Source organism: Nerophis ophidion, linkage group LG09, assembly GCF_033978795.1.
Source record: "Nerophis ophidion isolate RoL-2023_Sa linkage group LG09, RoL_Noph_v1.0, whole genome shotgun sequence".
Lineage (NCBI taxonomy): Eukaryota > Metazoa > Chordata > Actinopteri > Syngnathiformes > Syngnathidae > Nerophis > Nerophis ophidion.
The window spans coordinates 67,469,984-67,495,758 of record NC_084619.1 but is presented as its reverse complement, the minus strand read 5'-3'; the positions used below and the strand labels follow the sequence as shown (position 1 = coordinate 67,495,758).

The 25,775-nt window shown below is 38.9% G+C and overlaps 1 protein-coding gene across 1 annotated transcript in view; it reads left to right on the top strand.

Moving 5' to 3' along the window:
• Positions 1 to 4,777: 4,777 nt before the first annotated feature.
• The window catches only part of grid1a (glutamate receptor, ionotropic, delta 1a), a 662,543-nt gene continuing 641,545 nt past the window's right edge, over positions 4,778 to 25,775 (top strand). The window contains exons 1-2 of the mRNA XM_061911628.1: positions 4,778 to 5,281; positions 8,379 to 8,534. Coding sequence (XP_061767612.1) covers positions 5,203 to 5,281; positions 8,379 to 8,534 — 235 coding nt within the window. The 5' untranslated portion in view covers positions 4,778 to 5,202. The remainder of the gene's footprint in view (positions 5,282 to 8,378; positions 8,535 to 25,775) is intronic.

Below are 25,775 nucleotides of genomic sequence, written 5' to 3'. Positions count from 1 at the left end.
TACCCACTCCAAGACTGGTTCCCGTACCAGTACCCACTCCAGGACTGGTCCCCGTTCTAGCACCCACTCCAAGACTGGTCCCCGTACCAGCACCCACTCCAAGACTGGTCCCCGTACCAGCACCCACTCCAAGACTGGTTCCAGGTTCCCGTACCAGTACCCACTCCAAGACTGGTTCCCGTACCAGTACCCACTCCAATACTGGTTCCTGGTTCCCGTACCAGTACCCACTCCAAGACTGGTTCCTGGTTCCCGCACCAGTACCCACTCCAAGACTGGTTCCCGTTCCAGTACCCACTCCAAGACTGGTTCCCGTACCAGTACCCACTCCAAGACTGGTTCCCGTACCAGTACCCACTCCAAGACTGGTCCCCGTTCCAGTACCCACTCCAAGACTGGTCCCCGTTCCAGTACCCACTCCAAGACTGGTCCCCGTTCTAGTACCCACTCCAAGACTGGTTCCCGTACCAGTACCCACTCCAAGACTGGTCCCCGTTCCAGTACCCACTCCAAGACTGGTCCCCGTTCCAGTACCCACTCCAAGACTGGTCCCCGTTCTAGTACCCACTCCAAGACTGGTTCCCGTACCAGTACCCACTCCAAGACTGGTTCCTGTACCAGTACCCACTCCAAAACTGGTTCCCATACCAGTAGCCACTCCAAGAATGGTTCCTGGTTCCCGTACCAGTACCCGCTCCAAGACTGGTTCCTGTACCAGTACCCACTACAAGACTGGTTCCCGTACCAGTACCCACTCCAAGACTGGTTCTCGTACCAGTATCCATTCCGAGACTGGTTCTCGTACCAGTATCCACTCCGAGTCTGCTTCCTGTACCAGTATCCACTCCGAGACTTGTTCCCGTACCAGTATCCACTCCGAGACTGGTTCCCGTACCAGTATCCACTCCGAGACTGGTTCCCGTACCAGTATCCACTCAGAGTCTGGTTCCCGTACCAGTACCCACTCCAAGACTGGTTCCCGTACCAGTACCCACTCCAAGACTGGTTCCCGTTCCAGTACCCACTCCAAGACTGGTTCCCGTTCCAGTACCCACTCCAAGACTGGTTCCCGTATCAGTACCCACTCCAAGACTGGTTCCCGTACCAGTACCCACTCCAGGACTGGTCCCCGTTCCAGTACCCACTCCAAGACTGGTCCCCGTACCAGCACCCACTCCAAGACTGGTCCCCGTACCAGCACCCACTCCAAGACTGGTTCCTGGTTCCCATACCAGTACCCACTCCAAGACTGGTTCCTGGTTCCCGCACCAGTACCCACTCCAAGACTGGTTCCCGTACCAGTATCCACTCCGAGACTGGTTCCCGTACCAGTATCCACTCCGAGACTGGTTTCCGTACCAGTACCCACTCCAAGACTGGTTCCCGTACCAGTACCCACTCCAAGACTGGTTCCCGTACCAGTACCCACTCCAAGACTGGTTCCCGTACCAGTACCCACTCCAAGACTGGTTCACGTTCCACACCCACTCCAAGACTGGTTCCCGTTCCAGTACCCACTCCAAGACTGGTTCCCGTATCAGTACCCACTCCAAGACTGGTTCCCGTACCAGTACCCACTCCAGGACTGGTCCCCGTTCCAGTACCCACTCCAAGACTGGTTCCCGTTCCAGTACCCACTCCAAGACTGGTTCCCGTATCAGTACCCACTCCAAGACTGGTTCCCGTACCAGTACCCACTCCAGGACTGGTCCCCGTTCCAGTACCCACTCCAAGACTGGTCCCCGTACCAGCACCCACTCCAAGACTGGTCCCCGTACCAGCACCCACTCCAAGACTGGTTCCAGGTTCCCGTACCAGTACCCACTCCAATACTGGTTCCTGGTTCCCATACCAGTACCCACTCCAAGACTGGTTCCTGGTTCCCGCACCAGTACCCACTCCAAGACTGGTTCCCGTACCAGTATCCACTCCGAGACTGGTTCCCGTACCAGTATCCACTCCGAGACTGGTTTCCGTACCAGTACCCACTCCAAGACTGGTTCCCGTACCAGTACCCACTCCAAGACTGGTTCCCGTACCAGTACCCACTCCAAGACTGGTTCACGTTCCACACCCACTCCAAGACTGGTTCCCGTTCCAGTACCCACTCCAAGACTGGTTTCCGTACCAGTACCCACTCCAAGACTTGTTCCCGTACCAGTACCCACTCCAAGACTGGTCCCCGTTCCAGTACCCACTCCAAGACTGGTCCCCGTACCAGCAACCACTCCAAAACTGGTCCCCGTACCAGCACCCACTCCAAGACTGGTCCCCGTACCAGCACCCACTCCAAGACTGGTTCCAGCTTCCCGTACCAGTACCCACTCCAAGACTGGTTCCCGTACTAGTACCCACTCCAAGACTGGTTCCTGGTTCCCGTACCAGTACCCACTCCAACACTGGTTCCTGGTTCCTGTACCAGTACCCACTCCAAGACTGGTCCCCGTGTCAGCAGCGCCCGCTTCAGCACCTTGGCCAGCTCCTCAGCCTTCTATCTATCTATCTATCTATCTATCTATCTATCTATCTATCTATCTATCTATCTATCTATCTATCTATCTATCTATCTATCCATCTGTTATGGATACAAATATATACTCTCTCTCTCTCTTCGTATTCAAGGTTCTCAACCTTTTTGACCTCGGGGCCAAACTTGTTCCAGTTTTCCATAATTCAAAAACAGCCTTGTGTTATTAAAGTCAGCATTTTATCATATTTTCTTCTCTTTCAGTCCACTTTTTAATAGTTTTTTTTAAAAGAAAGTGCTGGTGGCCCCAAACGGCCCCCAGGCTGCACTTTGCTGCTACCTTATCTTGATTGTTGATGATTATCAGCAACATAGTTAGTGTCCTTGGCTTCCTCTGCTCGGCCCTTCTGACTTTTCACCATTTTTCATTTTGACCATTTCTCATTTGGGCTCCAAGCACAAAGTCTCCTTCTTCTGGCCCTTGTGGAAGAGACTGATGGACACTTCCCAGCTGCAGTGGCCCCCAAGAAGCTGCTGCCAGGATGAGAACATCCACACCAAAATCAAGGGAATATTTTTGTATTTGATTCATTTTCAAGGCCGGCTGCTAAAATAACTCTCCTCTTCTTGTCTATTTTTAAACACTCACGGCTATAAAAAACCCCCAAAATGATTAAAGTCAGCACTACGCTCTACAGCTGCAGTAACAAATGTCGCCAGTAGGAACAGTGGTGGGCTTTTCAACCTTTTGAAGGTGCATGAAGACAGATGAAGGTGGAACAAAACACTGAAATATGCTCCTATTTCATAAAAATGATACATACAAAAAAAAAAAAAATATATATATATATATATATATATATATATATACAACAAATATTTTATATTAGTAGGTGTAAAAAAAAAACTATACATACAAAGACTAGATCAGGGGTCATCAACCTTTTTGAAACCAAGAGCTACTTATTGGGTACTGATTAATGCGAAGGGCTACCAGTTTGATACACACTTAAATAAATAAGTTCTTAAACAACTCTTCTCGTCTTGTCTATTTTTAAACACTCAAGGCTATAAAAAAACCCCAAAATGATTAAAGTCAGCACTACGCTCTACCGCTGCAGTAACAAATGTCGCCAGTAGGGGCAGTGGTGGGCTTTTCAACCTCTGAAGGTGCATGAAGACAGATGAGGGTGGAACAAAAACTGAAATATGCTCCTATTTCATAAAAATGATTCATAAAAAAAAAAAAAAATATATATATATACATATAAAAAAAATATTTTATATCAATAGATGTAAAAAAAAATAATATATACAAAGACTAGATCAGGGGTCACCAACCTTTTTGAAACCAAGAGCTACTTCTTGGGATTCCAGTTTGATACACAATAAAATAAACAAGTTCTTAAATAAGAACTTAGCATGGAAGCTAGCAAAAACAAAACTGAGGACAGAAGTCCTTACGTGTTGTATCAAGACAAATTGGAAGCAGGGAACAGAAAACAGTAAGCTAAAAACATATAACGAAAAATAGCTTACCGCTACGCTGCAAAGATACGACACAACAGGTGGCAACGACGAGTGACATCGATAATACAATAATCCAGCAACTGACTGAAGGACAAAAACAGACTCAAATAGAAATCGGGCTGATTGACACCAGGTGTGGCCAGGTGCCAATCAGCCGCAGCTGAGGCGAAAACAGCACACAAAATAAGAGCACTTGACAGGAACTAAACACACACAGAGGAAAAACTAAAACACGAACTGTCAGTGGCAAGCCTGACAATATATTTTCTCCCAAAATAGACATAAAAATACATTTAGTAGGAAAAGTGACTTTTATTGCTGCATGTTATTTCCAGGGGGGGCTTTGACTTTGCCTCCTCCGCTGAAAGTGGGGACGCACTTAAGCCCACAATTAAGAGATATTCCCGCCCTCGTTTCACGCACGCGAGAAATATCCTTTAATTGTAAGGTCACGTGGGTCCTTTCCCGCCGCCCCCTCGTGACGAGGAGCGCGGAACGAGCATCCATCCCGGCGTCCAGTCCGTCACCCGGGAGCGTGCGTGCGTGCGTGTGCGCGCGCCGTGGACTTCTCCCTCCTCTGCTGCAACTTCTGCAAAAAGTAAACATTCCACGCGTGGGTCCCCCCCCAACCCCCCCTTTTTTTTTTCCTGCACGGTCACGGTTCATCAGCATCAGCATCAGCAGCAGCATCGTCATCTTCCTCCATCACCTCGCGGTCTTTCCCGCGTGGGCTCGCCGGCACACGAGCGGCATCGGCGGCGTCGCTCTCGCTACTCGCTGCAGTCACGTGACCCGTAACCGCTTTTTGGTCATCTGCGGGGAGCGCGCTCCTCCTCTTCCTCCTCCTCCTCCTCCTCTTCATCCTCCAGCATCTTCCTCCTCTGCCGGTGGAGGGCGGGAGTCTCTCACGTCCTTCCTCTCGCTCCTGCATCCTCATCCTCCTCATCCTCCCAAAGTCTAATCCTCTCCGGAGCACCTTTTTTTTTTTTTTTTAAATATATTTCCACGGACTATCCAACTCGTCTTCCCTCTTGGAGTGTGCGTGCGTGTGTGTGTGTGTGTGTGTGTGTGTGTATGTGGTGGGGGGGTGGGTTCCTCCAGTCGGACCACTTGGACTATACCGGACCGGACTGGACCTTCTTCCCCCCCCCCCCCTCCTCCCCCGTGTCGGCGTGGATGTGCCGCCGCCGCTGCATGATCTCGCCATGGAGCTGCTGCTGGTGTGCGTCTCCCTGTGGATATTGCAGTGCAAGCCGGCCGAGGCGGACTCCATCATACACATCGGTAAGCGCAAAAATTAAGAAAAAAAAAAAAGCATTTTGTGCCGTTTTATCGCATGTTCGAGTGTCCGGCGTTGGAAAAAGTTCCTCCCCGCGTCTTTTCGGGCGAACTGGTCCGCGAGACGTCTTTTACGCAGCCGGCGAGCCTCAACTTCCACCGGGACGTGACCGCAATGTCAATGGAGAAGCGCGGCCGTGAGAGGAGGAGGAGGAGGACGTCCGTGGACTTTTTGCACATAGAGAACCTCTTTGTGCATTCACACCGCACCCCCCCCCCCCCCCACCCCCTAAATAATCAGCGGTGCCCTTAAACCGCGTCCTGTGTCATATATACTTCTGTTTCTATTCCCGCGGTGCTGACTGGCGCTGCTGCAACAGTGTGTCCAGCAGCAGGTGCTCCGTCATCATCTTAGTGCAGCACCGGGACTCCATCCAAGTCCTTCATGTGGGCTGACGGCAGATATATTCTCCCTTTTACCGGAAACATCGCAGGCTGCGCTGATTTATACGCCGAGTCTCTGACAGGCGGGGCGCAGTGTGGAGGGCTTATTCTGGTACCCCTACCAACATGTTTTTGGATTCTTTTCCATACTTTCCGAAATAAAGGGCACCACAAAAAATTTAATTATTTTCTTTATATATAAACATTTTTTTTAGTGTACATGAAACATATGTTTATTATTGTCATTTAGTCCTTAAATAAAATAACCAACTTGTCTTTTAGTAGTAAGTAAACAAACAAAGACTCCTAATTAGTCTGCAGTAACATATTGTGTCATTTATACACCTATTATTATGAGGGACAAACTGTAAAACTGGATTATTCACCTACTTTTTCATTAACTTTTAATATCTGCTTATTTACTGTTTTAAAATGTTTTATCTACACTTCTGTTCAAATGTAATACTTATTTTTCTCTTTTTTGATACTTGACATTAGTTGTGGATGATACCACACTTTTAGGTATGGATCTGATACCAAATAGCTACAGGATCGTACAATAAAATATAATACCTGTTAAACCAATAACAATATGGTTAAGAAATACGGATGTAAAGGGTAGGTGTTGCGCTGTTTTCTGTTTTAACATGTTCTATCTACACTTCTGTTAAAATGTAATACTTATTTTTCTCTTTTATGATACTTGACATTAGTTGTGGATGATACCACACTTTTAGGTATGGATCTGATACCAAATAGCTACAGGATCGTACAATAAAATATAATACCTATTAAACCAATAACAATATGGTTAAGAAATACGGATGTAAAGGGTAGGTGTCGCGCTGTTTTCTGTTTTAACATGTTTTATCTACACTTCTGTTAAAATGTAATAATCACTTATTTTTCTCCTTTTTGATACCTTACATTAGTTTTGGAGGATACCACACATTTAGGTGTGGATCCGATACCAAGTAGCTACAGAATCGTACAATAAAATATATTACCTATTAAACCAATAACAATATGGTTAAGAAATACGGATGTAAAGGGTAGGTGTCGCGCTGTTTTCTGTTTTAACATGTTCTATCTACACTTCTGTTAAAATGTAATAATCACTTATTCTTCTCTTCTTTGATACCTTACATTAGTTTTGGAGGATACCACACATTTAGGTATGGATCCGATACCAAGTAGCTACAGAATCGTACAATAAAATATATTACCTATTAAACCAATAACAATATGGTTAAGAAATACGGATGTAAAGGGTAGGTGTCGCGCTGTTTTCTGTTTTAACATGTTCTATCTACACTTCTGTTAAAATGTAATAATCACTTATTCTTCTCTTCTTTCATACTTGACAGTAGTTTTGGATGATACCACACATTTAGGTATAGATCCAATACCAAGTAGCTACAGGATCGTACAATAAAATAGAATACTTAATAAACCAATAATAATATGGTTAAGAAATACGGATGTAAAGGGTAAGTGTCGCGCTGTTTTCTGTTTTAACTTGTTCTATCTACACTTCTGTTAAAATGTAATAATCACTTATTCTTCTCTTCTTTGATACCTTACATTAGTTTTGGAGGATACCACTCATTTAGGTATGGATCCGATACCAAGTAGCTACAGAATCGTACAATAAAATATAGTAAACCAATAATAATATGGTTAAGAAATACTGATGTAAAGGTAGGTGTCGCGCTGTTTTCTGTTTGAACATGTTCTATCTACACTTCTGTTAAAATGTAATAATCACTTATTCTTCTCCTCTTTGATACTTGACATTATTTTTGGACGATACCACACATTTGGGTATGGATTCGATACCAAGTAGTTACAGGATCGTACAATGAAAAAGAATACCTAATAAACCAATAATGAAATGGTTAAGAAATACTGATGTAAAGGGTAGGTGTCGCGCTGTTTTCTGTTTGAACATGTTCTATCTACACTTCTGTTAAAATGTAATAATCACTTATTCTTCTCCTCTTTGATACTTGACATTAGTTTTGTACGATACTACACATTTAGGTATGGATCCGATACCAATTAGTTACAGGATCATACATTGGTCATATTCAAAGTCCTCATGTGTCCAGGGAGATATTTACTGACTTTATAAACATGATACAAATTATAAAAAACTAAAAAAGATTTTGTGATCCTAAAAAACCTCCATGTAATCATAGTAGTATCGACGACATGTACTTGGTATCATTACAGTGGATGTCAGGTGTAGAGCCACCCATGGCATTTGTTTACATTGTGACGCCGGTGAGCTATTGTATCCTCCTACGGTGTGTAGTGAAGCATGTTTAGCTATTCCTCGTCCTCCAGTGATAATACTACGTGTGAGAAACTTACTTGATTTGTCGCCATGGAGGCAAGGATTAGTGATTTAGAAGTAGCTAAAACACTGTGGATGGTTGTTAGCGGCATGTCTTAAAGCATCTCTTCCTGAGGGTGTTTCAGTGTTATAACTTCACCTTTATCTTGACTTTTTACACCAAAATGCGTCCATTCTCCTTTTTCTGTCTACACACTGTCTGCGTGTAAGTACTCTGTGTGTGTGCGCTGCCGAACATGCTTCCCTGCTTCTAAAACCTGCAATGTCACCACCTGAAGTTGTTGTCTTGAACGCCCACAGGTGCCATATTCGAGGAAAACGCGGTGAGGGATGACGAAATTTTCCAGCTGGCCATTTCGGACCTGGCCCTCAACGACGACATCCTGCAGAGCGAGAAGATCACCCACTCTGTCAAACTGATCGAGCCCAATAACCCCTTCCAGGCCGTGCAGGAAGGTAGGAGCTGCTTCTTGTTGTTGTTGTTGTTGTTGTTGTTGTTGGGCACTGGGTGTGTGTCTCGCACCCCTTAACCTGGAGGGACGGAAGGAGGTTTTGAAGTCAGAGACTTGGTGGAAAAATGTAGTAGTTCCTCTAAAATGAGTGAGGCGCTAGAAGGACAAACGGAAAGAGTGTTGCATTGAAGGAAGTAAGAGAAAATGGATGCATGGATGTTGAAATGAAAGGAATCAGGAGGGAAAAGAAACCAAGAGACGAGGGTAATTAGGGAACAAAACTAAAACAGGACATATTGAAGGCGACGTTTAAGGAAGGAAGAAAAGACAACAGGAAAGACTGTGGTGGGCAAAAGACAGGATATTACTCACAAGGAAAGTAGGTAGGATGAAGTGGGATGTCAGGAAGGCAGGCAAGATGTTTTTTTATGGAAGGAAGGGAGAAAGGAGGAAAAGTCAAAAGGAAGGACTGTAGTGAAAGGAAGACAGAACATGAATAGGAGGGAAATCAGGTAGGAAGGAAGTGGGATGTCAGGAAGGCAGACAAGATGTTTTAGGGTATCAAAACAGGACAAATTGAAGGAAGGGAGGAGAGTCAACAGGAAGGATTGTAGCGGTCAGAAGACAGAACATTACTAGGAAGGAAAGCAGGTAGGAAGGAAGTGGGATGTTAGGAAGGCAGACAAAATGTTTTTAGTGAACAAAAATAGGACAAAACGAAGGAATGAAGGAAGGAAGGAAGGAAGGAAGGATAACAAACAGGAAGGACTGTAGTTTTCAGAAGATGGAATATTACGAGGAAGGAAAGCAGGTAGGAAGGAAGTGGGATGTCAGGAAGGCAGACAAAATGTTTTTAGTGAACAAAAACAGGACAAATTGAAGGAATGAAGGAAGGAAAACAAACAGGAAGGACTGTAGTGTTCAGAAAATGGAATATTACGGGGAAGGAAAGCAGGTAGGAAGGAAGTGGGATGTCAGGAAGGGAGACAAAATGTTTTTAGTGAACAAAAATAGGACAAATTGAAGGAAGGAAGGAAGGAAGGACAATGAACAGAAAGGACTGTAGTGTTCAGAAGATGGAATATTACTAGGAAGGAAAGCAGGTAGGAAGGAAGTGGGATGTCAGGAAGGCAGACAAAATGTTTTTAGTGAACAAAAATAGGACAAATTGAAGGAAGGAAGGAAGGAAGGAAGGACAATGAACAGAAAGGACTGTAGTGTTCAGAAGATGGAATATTACTAGGAAGGAAAGCAGGTAGGAAGGAAGTGGGATGTCAGGAAGGCAAACAAAATGTTTTTAGTGAACAAAAATAGGACAAATCGAAGGAATGAAGGAAGGAAGGAAGGAAGGATAACAAACAGGAAGGACTGTAGTGTTCAGAAGACAGAACATTACTAGGAAGGAAAGCAGGTAGGAAGGAAGTGGGATGTCAGGAAGGCAGACAAAATGTTTTTAGTGAACAAAAATAGGACAAATTGAAGGAAGGAAGGAAGGAATGACAATGAACAGAAAGGACTGTAGTGTTCAGAAGATGGAATATTACTTGGAAGGAAAGCAGGTAGGAAGGAAGTGGGATGTCAGGAAGGCAGACACAATGTTTTTAGTGAACAAAAATAGGACAAATCGAAGGAATGAAGGAAGGAAGGAAGGAAGGAAGGAAAACAAACAGGAAGGACTGTAGTGTTCAGAAGATGGAATATTACGAGGAAAGAAAGCAGATGGGAAGGAAGTGGGATGTCAGGAAGGCAGGCAAGATGTTTTAGGGAACCAAAACAGGATAAATTGAAGGAAGAAAGGAAGGAAGGAAAGCCCACATGAAGGACTGTAGTGGTCAGAAGACAGAACATTACTAGGAAGGAAAGCAGGTAGGAAGGAAGTGGGATGTCAGGAAGGCAGACAAAATGTTTTTAGTGAACAAAAATAGGACAAATTGAAGGAAGGAAGGAAGGAAGGAAGGACAATGAACAGAAAGGACTGTAGTGTTCAGAAGATGGAATATTACTAGGAAGGAAAGCAGGTAGGAAGGAAGTGGGATGTCAGGAAGGCAAACAAAATGTTTTTAGTGAACAAAAATAGGACAAATCGAAGGAATGAAGGAAGGAAGGAAGGAAGGATAACAAACAGGAAGGACTGTAGTGTTCAGAAGATGGAATATTACGAGGAAGGAAAGCAGGTAGGAAGGAAGTGAAATGTCAGGAAGGCAGACAAAATGTTTTTAGTGAACAAAAACAGGACAAATTGAAGGAATGAAGGAAGGAAAACAAACAGGAAGGACTGTAGTCTTCAGAAGATGGAATATTACGGGGAAGGAAAGCAGGTAGGAAGGAAATGGGATGTCAGGAAGGGAGACAAAATGTTTTTAGTGAACAAAAATAGGACAAATTGAAGGAAGGAAGGAAGGAAGGAAGGAAGGACAATGAACAGAAAGGACTGTAGTGTTCAGAAGATGGAATATTACTAGGAAGGAAAGCAGGTAGGAAGGAAGTGGGATGTCAGGAAGGCAGACAAAATGTTTTTAGTGAACAAAAATAGGACAAATTGAAGGAAGGAAGGAAGGAATGACAATGAACAGAAAGGACTGTAGTGTTCAGAAGATGGAATATTACTTGGAAGGAAAGCAGGTAGGAAGGAAGTGGGATGTCAGGAAGGCAGACACAATGTTTTTAGTGAACAAAAACAGGACAAATTGAAGGAATGAAGGAAGGAAGGAAGGAAGGAAGGAAAACAAACAGGAAGGACTGTAGTGTTCAGAAGATGGAATATTACGAGGAAAGAAAGCAGATGGGAAGGAAGTGGGATGTCAGGAAGGCAGGCAAGATGTTTTAGGGAACCAAAACAGGATAAATTGAAGGAAGAAAGGAAGGAAGGAAAGCCCCCATGAAGGACTGTAGTGGTCAGAAGACAGAACATTACTAGGAAGGAAAGCAGGTAGGAAGGAAGTGGGATGTCAGGAAGGCAGACAGTATGTTTTTAGTGAACAAAAACTGGACAAATTGAAGGAAGGAAGGAAAGCCAACAGGAAGGACTGTAGTGTTCAGAAGACAGCATATTACTAGGTCGGAAAGCAGATGGGAAGGAAGTGGGATGTCAGGAAGGCAGGCAAGATGTTTTAGGGAACCAAAACAGGATAAATTGAAGGAAGGAAAGTCCACATGAAGGACTGTAGTGGTCAGAAGACAGAATATTACAAGGAACGAAAGCAGATAGGAAGGAAGTCGGATGTCAGGAAGGCAGACAAACTGTTTTTAGGTACTAAAAGCAAGACAAATTGAAGGAAGGAAGGAAGGAAGGAAGGAAGGAAAGAAAGAAAGAAAGTAAACCAACAGGAATGACTGTGGTGGGCAGAAGACAGAATATTACAAGGAAGGAAGGCAAGTAGGAAGGAAGTGGGATGTCAGGAAGGCAGACAAGATGTTTTAGGGAACAAAAACAGGACAAATTGAAGGATAATTTGTGAAATAAGGACGATTGAAAGCCAAGAATGAAGGAACTGAAGGATGGGAAAGAAGGGTGACTGAAGTAGGAAGGAAAACAGGCGAGAAGGATCCTCGTAGGAAGAAGGAGGTTGCAATGCAAGGAAAGGAATGGAGAAGGTAAAGAAAGATGAAGAAAACAATATGAAGAGACGAAGGAAGGACGTGAAGGTAGGGAGAAGTAAGGAAGGTTTGATTCAAGAAGGAAGGAACGGGTTGAAGGAACGCAGGACGGATGGAAGGCAGTAAGATGGTTGTAAGATGGATGGATGAGAAGAAGGAGGGATGAGAGAAGGTGTGTGGCTTGAATGAAGGAAAGATGGAGACGTTGCTGAAGGAGAGCTGAGCTGTCTTCTGACAACTCACAGCTAGGTGGCAGCGGCCAGTCAGGTGGCAACATTTCACACATGACGAAGACATATGAGAACATTTCACACATGACGTAGACGCATGTGAACATTTCACACCTGAGGAAGACGCATGAGAACATTTCACACATGAAGAAGACGTATGAGAACATTTCACACATGACGAAGACGTATGATAACATTTCACATATGAAGAAGATGCATGAGAACATTTCACACATGAAGAAGAGGTATGAAAACATTTCAGACGCATGACAACATTTCACACATGAAGAAGAGGTATGAAAACATTTCAGACGCATGACAACATTTCACACATGAAGACGTATGAGAACATTTCACACATGAAGAAGACGTATGAGAACATTTCACACATGAAGAAGACATATGAGAACATTTCACACATGAAGAAGACGCATGAGAACATTTCACACATGAGGAAGACACATGAGAACATTTCACACATGAAGAAGACATATGAGAACATTTCACACATGAATAAGACGCATGAGAACATTTCACCCATGAGGAAGACACATGAGAACATTTCACACACGAAGAAGACATATGAGAACATTTCACACACGAAGAAGACACATGACAACATTTCACACATTGAGAAGATGTATGAGAACATTTCACACATGAAGAAGACGTATGAGAACATTTCACACATGACGAAGACGTATGATAACATTTCACACATGAAGAAGACGTATGAGAACATTTCACACATGAGGAAGACACATGAGAACATTTCACACATGAAGAAGACATATGAGAACATTTCACACATGAAGAAGACGCATGAGAACATTTCACCCATGAGGAAGACACATGAGAACATTTCACACATGAAGAAGACATATGAGAACATTTCACACATGAAGAAGACACATGACAATATTTTACACATTGAGAAGATGTATGATAACATTTCACACATTGAGAAGATGTATGAGAACATTTCACACGTGAAGAAGACATATGAGAACATTTCACACATGAAGAAGACGGATGAGAACATTTCACACATGAAGACGTATCAGAACATTTCACACATGAGGAAGACATATGAGAACATTTCATACATGAGGAAGAGGTAAGATTACATTTCAGACGCCTGACAACATTTCACACATGAAGTAGACGCATGATAACATTTCACACATTGAGAAGATGTATGAGAACATTTCACACATGAAGAAGACGTATGAGAACATTTCACACATGAAGAAGACGTATGAGAACATTTCACACATGAAGAAGACCGATGAGAACATTTCACACATGAAGAAGATGTATGAGAACATTTCACACTTGAGGAAGACGTATAAGAACATTTTAAACATGAGGAAGATGTATGAGAACATTTCACACATGAAGAAAACGCATGAGAACATTTCACACATGAGGAAGACATATGAAAACATTTCAAACATGAGGAAGAGGTATGAGAACATTTCAGACGCATGAGAACATTTCACACATGAAAAAGACGCATGAGAACATTTCACACATGAAGAAGACGTATGAGAACATTTCACACATGAGGAAGACAAATGAGAACATTTCACACATGAGGAAGAGGTATGATAACATTTCAGACGCATGAGAAGATTTCACACATGAAAAAGACGCATGAGAACATTTCACACATGAAGAAGACGTATGAGAACATTTCACACATGAGGAAGACATATGAAAACATTTCAAACATGAAGAAGACTCACGAGAACATTTCACACATGAAGAAGACTCATGAGAACATTTCACACATGAGGAAGATGTATGAGAACATTTCATACGCATGAGAACATTTCACACATGATGAAGAGGTATGAGAACATTTCACACATGAAGAAGACGCATGAGAACATTTCACACATGATGAAGAGGTATGAGAACATTTCACACATGAAGAAAACGCATGAGAACATTTCACACATGAGGAAGACATATGAAAACATTTCAAACATGAGGAAGAGGTATGAGAACATTTCAGACGCATGAGAAAATTTCACACATGAAAAAGACGCATGAGAACATTTCACACATGAAGAAGACGTATGAGAACATTTCACACATGAGGAAGACAAATGAGAACATTTCACACATGAGGAAGAGGTATGATAACATTTCACACATGAAGAAGACGTATGAGAACATTTCACACATGAGGAAGACAAATGAGAACATTTCACACATGAGGAAGAGGTATGATAACATTTCACACATGAAAAAGACGCATGAGAACATTTCACACATGAAAAAGACGCATGAGAACATTTCACACATGAAGAAGACGTATGAGAACATTTCACACATGAGGAAGACAAATGAGAACATTTCACACATGAGGAAGAGGTATGATAACATTTCAGACGCATGAGAAGATTTCACACATGAAGAAGACGCATGAGAACATTTCACACATGAAGAAGACGTATGAGAACATTTCACACATGAGGAAGACATATGAAAACATTTCAAACATGAAGAAGACTCACGAGAACATTTCACACATGAAGAAGACTCATGAGAACATTTCACACATGAGGAAGATGTATGAGAACATTTCATACGCATGAGAACATTTCACACATGATGAAGAGGTATGAGAACATTTCACACATGAAGAAGACGCATGAGAACATTTCACACATGATGAAGAGGTATGAGAACATTTCACACATGAAGAAAACGCATGAGAACATTTCACACATGAGGAAGACATATGAAAACATTTCAAACATGAGGAAGAGGTATGAGAACATTTCAGACGCATGAGAAAATTTCACACATGAAAAAGACGCATGAGAACATTTCACACATGAAGAAGACGTATGAGAACATTTCACACATGAGGAAGACAAATGAGAACATTTCACACATGAGGAAGAGGTATGATAACATTTCAGACGCATTAGAAGATTTCACACATGAAGAAGACGCATGAGAACATTTCACACATGAAGAAGACGTATGAGAACATTTCACACATGAGGAAGACATATGAAAACATTTCAAACATGAAGAAGACTCACGAGAACATTTCACACATGAAGAAGACTCATGAGAACATTTCACACATGAGGAAGAGGTATGATAGTTTCTTTACGTGTGCTGTGAGCAATAACGTTGCATTTAAAGACCCAGTCTAAATGAGTCATTAAAGCTCCAACGGCTGCCAGGGGACCTTCAAAGTCTGCCACTACAGTTTGTCCTTTTTGCAGACCGCCATTGCTCATTGCCATTCGTGCTTGTTGCCTCCATTCAGTGTCACACCACCTTTGCTGCGGCACCACCTTTCTGCTGCACCACCAGGCCACCCGGAGTGGGGAGAAACGTGGCAGTGGTGAAGCGTCTTTGTTTCTCTGATGACTTCCGCTTTGCTGCAATTGCAGAATTAACAACGGGAGCAAAAGTGTCTTTTTCACCCGGGTGAGCGCGCCTAGAAGCCCTGCAGCAAGGCACCACACACCCCTCTAACATGGTGGACAGGCTGCGCACAGAAGACACCACCGTCTCAATATGTTGCTCTTCCAAATACCAGATGGTATTTCTTTAAACGCTCCCAGTTTGTGGAACGCTCTCCCTGACCACCTGAGGGCACCACAGACTGCGAATGCTTTAAAAAAAGAATTAAAATCCCTTCTTTTTAAAAAAGCCTTTTTTTTTTTTTGAAATTTTTATTTTTATTTTTTAGATATATGTGTGATAGTTCTAGCTATTAGGCTGTTCTAGTTTTAATTGGTTTTACTATTTATTTTACTTGTTGGGGGCAGCTATTTGTGGTTTTAGCGTTGTTTTGTTTTTTGTATTCTAAATGCACTGTAGCACTTTGAGGTTGTTTACTCGATGTAAAGTGCCTTTACATATAAAATATATTATTATTATTATTATTAAATCCTACTAAAATCCCCAAATTTGCCTTTGTCACATAAGTCCTGGCATCACCGACTGTCTCAATATGTTGCTCTTCCAGCACGTTAGGCCCCAAACCAGATGGTATTTCTTTAAACGCTCCCAGTTTGTGGAACACTCTCCCTGACCACCCGAGGGCACCACAGACTGTGAATGCTTTAAAAAAAGGCTTAAAACACCTTCTTTTTAAGAAAGCCATTTAAAATAGATGTAAATATATATTAGATATATATGTTGTAGTTTTAATTTGTTTTACTATTTATTTTACTTGTTGGGGGCAGCTATTTGTGGTTTTAGCGTTGTTTTGTTTTTTGTTTTCTAAATGCACTGTAGCACTTTGAGGTTGTTTACTCGATGTAAAGTGCCTTTACAAATAAAATATATTATTGTTATTATTATTATTATTAAATCCTACTAAAATCCCAATATCTTCATTTGTCACATAAGTCCTGGCATCACCGACCGTTTAATATGTTGCTCTTCCAGCACGTCAGGCCCCAAACCAGATGGTATTTCTTTAAACGCTCCCAGTTTGTGCAACACTCTCCCTGACCACCTGAGGGCACCACAGACTGTGAATGCTTTAAAATATATATTTTAGATATATATGTTCTAGTTTTAATTCGTTTTACCATTTATTTTACTTGTTGGGGGAAGCTATTTGGGGTTTTAGCGATGTTTAGTTTTTTGTTTTCTAAGGTTTTCTAAGGTTGTTTGCTCAATGTAAAGTGCCTTTACAAATAAAATATATTATTATTATTATTAAATCTTACTAAAATCCCCAAATCTGCATTCGTCACCTAAGTCGTGGCATCACCGAGCAAACACCGCCACCAAGGCTCAGGATGCTGAGGCGTTCCTGGTGTGTTCATTTGCTTTTGGGAAATAATGGACATCTTCCAGCAGGGGTGTCCAACGTTTTTCCATTGAGGGTCGCACACTAAAAAATCAAACCATATTTGATATTTTTTACTTAAAAAAAAACAATAAAAAATATGTAAAATATATATATATATATATATATATATATATATATATATATATATATACATTTAGGCCTCCACTCAGACTTGCTCCCGGACACCCCAAAGGGTTTTGTTCCAAAAGAATATTAAAAAAGTTTCATTATTCAGTATTATTATAGTTATTATTATTCAAGTTTTAACATCGGGTCTATCCGTCAATATAACGCTTTTAAAGATTTAAATTGTATGCTCTTTTTGTAAAAAAAACCCAAATTTTTTTAATGGAAAAAAAACACAAAATATGGGCGGAATAGAGGACCTCCAATTGGATAACTTTATTTTATTTTTATTTACATGCATTAAAAAAATGCCCCCCAAAAAGTACAGTTCCCCCTAAAATTCTAGCTGGTGCATTTTGGTTCAAAAAAATCCTAGTAAACCAATAAATATAATCAAAATAATAATAGATTTGATGTGTAAAAGCATTGAGCAAATAACCTCAAAGTGCTACAGTGCATTAAAAAAACAAAAAACAAAACTAAAACAGCTTAATAGCTAGAACTAGCACACATATATCTAAAAAAAGGCTTTTTAAAAAAAAAAAAAGAGGGAAGGGTGTTTAAGTCTTTTTTACAGTCTGTGATACCCTCAGGTGGTCAGGGAGAGCGTTCCACAGACTGGGAGTGGCGGAGCATGGTCTCCATAGTTCGGAGCTTTTCCCTCGGAAGTTTGAGGAGGTTAGCCTGTCTGGAGCGGAGGTGCGGTGTGGAGGATTTGGGGGTGAACCGTTCTTTGAGGTAGAGGGGGGCCTTTCCATGGAGGCTCTGGTATAGTGCACTATTTTGTAAGTACGGCAGCTTCTGGATGTTATTGCTGGGGATCCCGACAAGAAGTGAGTTGCAGTAGTCCAGCCGGAGGAAGGTCTCAAAGGGGGTTTGTTTGGGTGGATGGGTGGCCCGGACCCTGGGTGGTGAGGTTTGAGTGACAGGCGGGTTAAAGCGACCTTTCTGCTTGCTCTTTCAACGCCGTGAGTGGCGGTCAGGACCTCTGCCAGCGCCATGGCGAGGAGCGAGGGATGTGAATAGAGATGAGTGGTTTGTGTACCTGGTAGTCCTGGTTGATTCCAGAGCTCAAAGCACAGCCAAGAAGTTTCTGCAACTTTCAAACGTCATTAAACTGAATGATGTCCGGACAAAGTTCTTGTCATCCCACCGGAGCAGCAGATGCAACTCTTTTGACCTCTTTTTCATGTCCCAGCCGCCATTCAGCGCCGTCCCGAGTCATTTGAATAATTGATGGCCTTCAGAGTAAAATGTTGTGTACACACCTGAAAGGACCGACCTACACACATCTCTTGCCCGCTTTGTGCGAGGTAGACCTTCTCACACAAGTCGTGTGGCTAAATGGCAACCAATCACGTTCACTGACCCTCTTTGGCAGCCCGTTTAGGTAGCAACCTACCTAGTCGGGTTGTACCGCCTGCTTCTCTGCACCACATACTTTGAAGTTGTATAAAATAAGGTAAATATGCTACATTAAAGTTGTATAAAATAAGGTAGATATGCTACATTAAAGGTGTATAAAATAAGGTAGATATGCTGCATTAAACTTGTATAAAATAAGGTAAATATGCTACATTAAAGTTGTATAAAATAAGGTAGATATGCCACGTTAAAGTTGTATAAAATAAGGTAGATAAGCTACATTAAAGTTGTATAAAATAAGGTAGATATGCTGCATTAAAGTAGTATGAAATAAGGTATGTATGCTACATTGAAGTTGTATAAAGTAAGGTAGATATGCTACATTGAAGTTGTATAAAATAAGGTAGAAATGCTACATTAAAGTTGTATAAAATAAGGTATATATGCCACGTTAAAGTTGTATAAAATAAGGTAAGTATGCTGCATTAAAGTTGTATAAAATAAGGTAAATATGCCACAATAAGGTTGTATAAAATAAAGTAAATATGCTACATTGAAGTTGTATAAAATAAGTTATATATGCTACATTAAAGTTGTATAAAATAAGGTATACATGCCGCATTAAAATTGTATAAAATAAGGTAAATATGCTACATTAAAGTTGTATGAAATAAGGTAAATATGCCACGATAAAGTTGTATAAAATAAGGTAAATATGTTACATTGAAGTTGTATAAAATAAGTTAAATATGCTACATTGAAGTTTTGTAAAATAAGGTACATATGCTACATTAAAGTTGTATAAAATAAGGTAAATTACCTACATTAAAGTTGTATAAAATAAGGTAAATATGCCACAGTAAAGTTGTATAAAATAAGGTAAATATGCTACATTGAAGTTGTATAAAATAAGTTATATATGCTACATTAAAGTTGTATAAAATAAGGTATATATGCCACATTAAAATTGTATAACATAAGGTAAATATGCTATATTAAAGTTGTATAAAATAAGGTAAATATGCCACAATAAAGTTGTATAAAATAAGGTAAATATGCTACATTGAAGTTTTGTAAAATAAGGTACATATGCTACATTAAAGTTGTATAAAATAAGGTATATATGCCACATTAAAATTGTATAAAATAAGGTAAATATGCCACAATAAAGTTGTATAAAATAAGGTAAATATGCTACATTGAAGTTGTATAAAATAAGTTATATATGCTACATTAAAGTTGTATAAAATAAGGTAAATATGCCGCATTAAAATTGTATAACATAAGGTAAATATGCTATATTAAAGTTGTATAAAATAAGGTAAATATGCCACAATAAAGTTGTATAAAATAAGGTAAATATGCTACATTGAAGTTTTGTAAAATAAGGTACATATACTACATTGGAGTTGTATAAAAAAAGGTAGATATGCTACATTAAAGTTGTAAAAAAAAAGGTAGATATGCTCCGTTAAAGTTGTATAAAAGAAGGTAAATATGCTACATTAAATTTGTATAAAGTAAGGTAAATATGCTACATTAAAGTTATATAAAGTAGGGAAGATATGCCACATTAAAGTTGTATAAAATTAGGTATATATGCTACATTAAAGTTGTATAAAATAAGGTAAATATGCTGCACTAAAGTTGTACAAAATAAGATAAATATGCTACATTAAAGTTGTATAAAATAAGGTAAATATGCTACATTAAAGTTGTATAAAATAAGGTAGATATGCTGTATTAAAGTTGTATAAAATAAGGAAGATATGCTGTATTAAAGTTGTATAAAATAAGGAAGATATGCTGCATTAAAGTAGTATAAAATAAGGTAAATATGCTACATTAAAGTTGTATAAAATAAGGTAAATATGCTACATTAAAGTTGTATAAAATAAGGTAAATATGCTACATTAAAGTTGTATAAAATAAGGTAAATTTGCTACATTAAAGTTGTATAAAATAAGGTAAATATGCTACATTAAAGTTGTACAAAATAAGGTGAATATGCTACATTAAAGTTGTATAAAATAAGGTAAATATGCCACAATAAGGTTGTATAAAATAAAGTAAATATGCTACATTGAAGTTGTATAAAATAAGTTATATATGCTACATTAAAGTTGTATAAAATAATGTATACATGCCGCATTAAAGTTGTATAAAATAAGGTAAATTACCTACATTAAAGTTGTATAAAATAAGGTAAATATGCCACAGTAAAGTTGTATAAAATAAGGTAAATATGTTACATTGAAGTTGTATAAAATAAGTTATATATGCTACATTGAAGTTTTGTAAATTAAGGTACATATGCTACATTAAAGTTGTATAAAATAAGGTAAATTACCTACATTAAAGTTGTATAAAATAAGGTAAATATGCCACAGTAAAGTTGTATAAAATAAGGTAAATATGCTACATTGAAGTTGTATAAAATAAGTTATATATGCTACATTAAAGTTGTATAAAATAAGGTATATATGCCACATTAAAATTGTATAAAATAAGGTAAATATGCTACATTGAAGTTGTATAAAATAAGTTATATATGCTACATTAAAGTTGTATAAAATAAGGTATATATGCCGCATTAAAATTGTATAACATAAGGTAAATATGCTATATTAAAGTTGTATAAAATAAGGTAAATATGCCACAATAAAGTTGTATAAAATAAGGTAAATATGCTACATTGAAGTTTTGTAAAATAAGGTACATATGCTACATTGGAGTTGTATAAAAAAAGGTAGATATGCTACATTAAAGTTGTAAAAAAAAAGGTAGATATGCTCCGTTAAAGTTGTATAAAAGAAGGTAAATATGCTACATTAAATTTGTATAAAGTAAGGTAAATATGCTACATTAAAGTTATATAAAGTAGGGAAGATATGCTACATTAAAGTTGTATAAAATAAGGTAAATATGTTACATTGAAGTTGTATAAAATAAGTTATATATGCTACATTGAAGTTTTGTAAAATAAGGTACATATGCTACATTAAAGTTGTATAAAATAAGGTAAATTACCTACATTAAAGTTGTATAAAATAAGGTAAATATGCCACAGTAAAGTTGTATAAAATAAGGTAAATATGTTACATTGAAGTTGTATAAAATAAGTTATATATGCTACATTGAAGTTTTGTAAAATAAGGTACATATGCTACATTAAAGTTGTATAAAATAAGGTAAATTACCTACATTAAAGTTGTATAAAATAAGGTAAATATGCCACAGTAAAGTTGTATAAAATAAGGTAAATATGCTACATTGAAGTTGTATAAAATAAGTTATATATGCTACATTAAAGTTGTATAAAATAAGGTATATATGCCACATTAAAATTGTATAAAATAAGGTAAATATGCTACATTGAAGTTGTATAAAATAAGTTATATATGCTACATTAAAGTTGTATAAAATAAGGTATATATGCCGCATTAAAATTGTATAACATAAGGTAAATATGCTATATTAAAGTTGTATAAAATAAGGTAAATATGCCACAATAAAGTTGTATAAAATAAGGTAAATATGTTACATTGAAGTTTTGTAAAATAAGGTACATATGCTACATTGGAGTTGTATAAAAAAAGGTAGATATGCTACATTAAAGTTGTAAAAAAAAAGGTAGATATGCTCCGTTAAAGTTGTATAAAAGAAGGTAAATATGCTACATTAAATTTGTATAAAGTAAGGTAAATATGCTACATTAAAGTTATATAAAGTAGGGAAGATATGCTACATTAAAGTTGTATAAAATTAGGTATATATGCTACATTAAAGTTGTATAAAATAAGGTATATATGCTGCACTAAAGTTGTACAAAATAAGATAAATATGCTACATTAAAGTTGTATAAAATAAGGTAAATATGCTACATTAAAGTTGTATAAAATAAGGTAGATATGCTGTATTAAAGTTGTATAAAATAAGGAAGATATGCTGCATTAAAGTAGTATAAAATAAGGTAAATATGCTACATTAAAGTTGTATAAAATAAGGTAAATATGCTACATTAAAGTTGTATAAAATAAGGTAAATATGCTACATTAAAGTTGTATAAAATAAGGTAAATTTGCTACATTAAAGTTGTATAAAATAAGGTAAATATGCTACATTAAAGTTGTACAAAATAAGGTGAATATGCTACATTAAAGTTGTATAAAATAAGGTAAATATGCTACATTAAAGTTGTATAAAATAAGGTAAATATGCTACATTAAAGTAGCATAAAATAAGGTAAATTTGCTACATTCAAGTTGTTTTTAGTTGTCCTTTTTTTTCTTTAATGAACTTTTATATCAGGGGTGTCCAAACTTCTTCCATTGAGGGCAAACTCCTTTTCAAAAATAAATAAATATTATTATTTTTTTTTAAACCTTTAGCGCTCCCCTCAAGTTTAGTCCTGGGGACCCAGAAGGGTCTCACACACAAACATGTGAAGAACATAAATTATACATCATTTTAATTTTCATTCTTTATTCAATGCTTGAAGCTCAAGATGATATTAAAGTCTATCTGTGGATCTATAAAGTCGTATGAAATGAATGTTGTCATGGCAACCTGCATGCATGTTTCAGGTAGTACAACATGTGGCCTCCACCTTCAAGAAAAAGTGGACTTTGCAGAAAAAAAAAAAAAAAGCTGCATTACTCAGACGACTTAAACACAACCTTTCCAATTGATCACACAATGCATTGTGGGTGTTGCTGGGCTATTTCTGCTGCTGGAGCGGCCAGGAGCAGATTTTGGGCCTGAAGGAAAATAGGTTTACATAATAACTAAAGTTCCTTGGGTGGATAATGGCAACTCATGACACCGGTATGTTTTAGTGTTTTCATGGTGAGTTCACTGACAGATGTAAGTAAGAACTTTACACTACTTTATATTAGAAATGGCAACAGTGGAGGATGAATGTCACATAAGAAGAAGATAGAGAAAAAGAAGAAGATTATCCACTACAAAAGCGGATTCACGCAAATTTTCAGGACTTATGCAGATCCCAAATACAGATCAGCAGGTACCAGAATGTAAGAAAAGTTGCGTTTGCGTAATATTGCGAAACAAAATACCAGGAAACATGTCTTACCATATACATACACCATAATAATACTACTATGTTGCGTAGGTTGTATTGCAGTCTACATGTATCTCTTATGTGTGACTGCCATCATATTGCAGTCTACACCTAGCTCTTGTGTGTGACTGCCATCATATTGCAGTCTACACCTAGCTCTTGTTTGTGACTGCCATCATATTGCAGTCTACACCTATCGCAAATGTGTGACTGCCATCATTTTGCAGTCTACACCTATCTCTTATGTGTGACTGCCATCATATCGCAGTTTACACCTATCTCTTATGTGTGACTGCCATTATATTGCAGTGTACACATATCTCTTATGTATAACTGCCATCATATTGAAGTCTACATGTATCTCTTATGTGTGACTGCCATCATATTGCAGTCTACATGTATCTCTTATGTGCGGCTGCCATCATATTGTAGTCCACATGTATCTCCAATTTTTGACTGTCATCATGTAGCAGTCTACACATATCTCTTATGTGTGACTGCCATTATATTGCAGTCTATACATATCTCTTATGTGTGACTGCCATTATTTTGCAGTTTACACAGATCTCTTATGTGTGACTGCCATCATATTGCAGTCTACACAAATTTATTATGTGTGACTGCCATCATATTGCAGTCTACATGTATGTCTTGTGTGTGACTGCCATCAAATTGCAGTCTACACATATCTCTTATGTGTGACTGCCATCATATTGCAGTCTACACCTATCTCTTATGTGTGACTGCCATCATATCGCAGTTTACACCTATCTCTTATGTGTGACTGCCATTATATTGCAGTGTACACATATCTCTTATGTGTAACTGCCATCATATTGAAGTCTACATGTATCTCTTATGTGCGGCTGCCATCATATTGTAGTCCACATGTATCTCCAATTTTTGACTGCCATCATGTGGCAGTCTACACATATCTCTTATGTGTGACTGCCATTATATTGCAGTCTATACATATCTCTTTTGTGTGACTGCCATTATTTTGCAGTTTACACATATCTCTTATGTGTGACTGCCATCATATCGCAGTCTACACCTAGCTCTTGTGTGTGACTGCCATCATATTGCAGTGTACACATATCTCTTATGTGTAACTGCCATCATATTGAAGTCTACATGTATCTATTATGTGTGACTGCCATCATATTGCAGTCTACATGTATCTCTTATGTGCAGCTGCCATCATATTGTAGTCCACATGTATCTCCAATGTTTGATTGCCATCATGTGGCAGTCTACACATATCTCTTATGTGTGACTGCCATCCTATTGCACTCTACACATATCTCTTATGTGTGACTGCCATCATATTGCAGTCTACACCTATCTCAAATGTGTGACTGCCATCATATTGCAGTCTACACATATTTCTTATGTTTGACTGCCATCATATTGCAGACTACACAAATCTCTTGTGTGACTGCCATCATATTGCAGTCTACACATATCTCTTATGTGTGACTGCCATTATATTGCAGTCTACACATATCTCTTATGTGTGACTGCCATTATTTTGCAGTTTACACATATCTCTTATGTGTGACTGCCATCATATTGCAGTCTACATGTATGTCTTGTGTGTGACTGCCATCAAATTGCAGTCTACACATATCTCTTATGTGTGACTGCCATCATATTGCAGTCTACACCTATCTCAAATGTGCGACTGCCATCATATTGCAGTCCGCACTAATCTCTTGTGTGGCTGTCATCATATTGCAGTCCGCACTAATCTCTTATGTGTGACTGTCATCATATTGCAGTCTACACCTATCTCAAATGTGTGACTGCCATCATATTGCAGTCTACACATTTCTCTTATATGTGACTGCCATCATATTGCAGTCTACATGTATCTCTTATGTGTGTCTGCCATCATATTGCAGTCTACACGTGTCTCTTATGTGCAGCTGCCATCATCTTGTATACCATATGTATCTTCTATGTGTGACTTCCATCATATGGCAGTCTACACATATCTTTTGT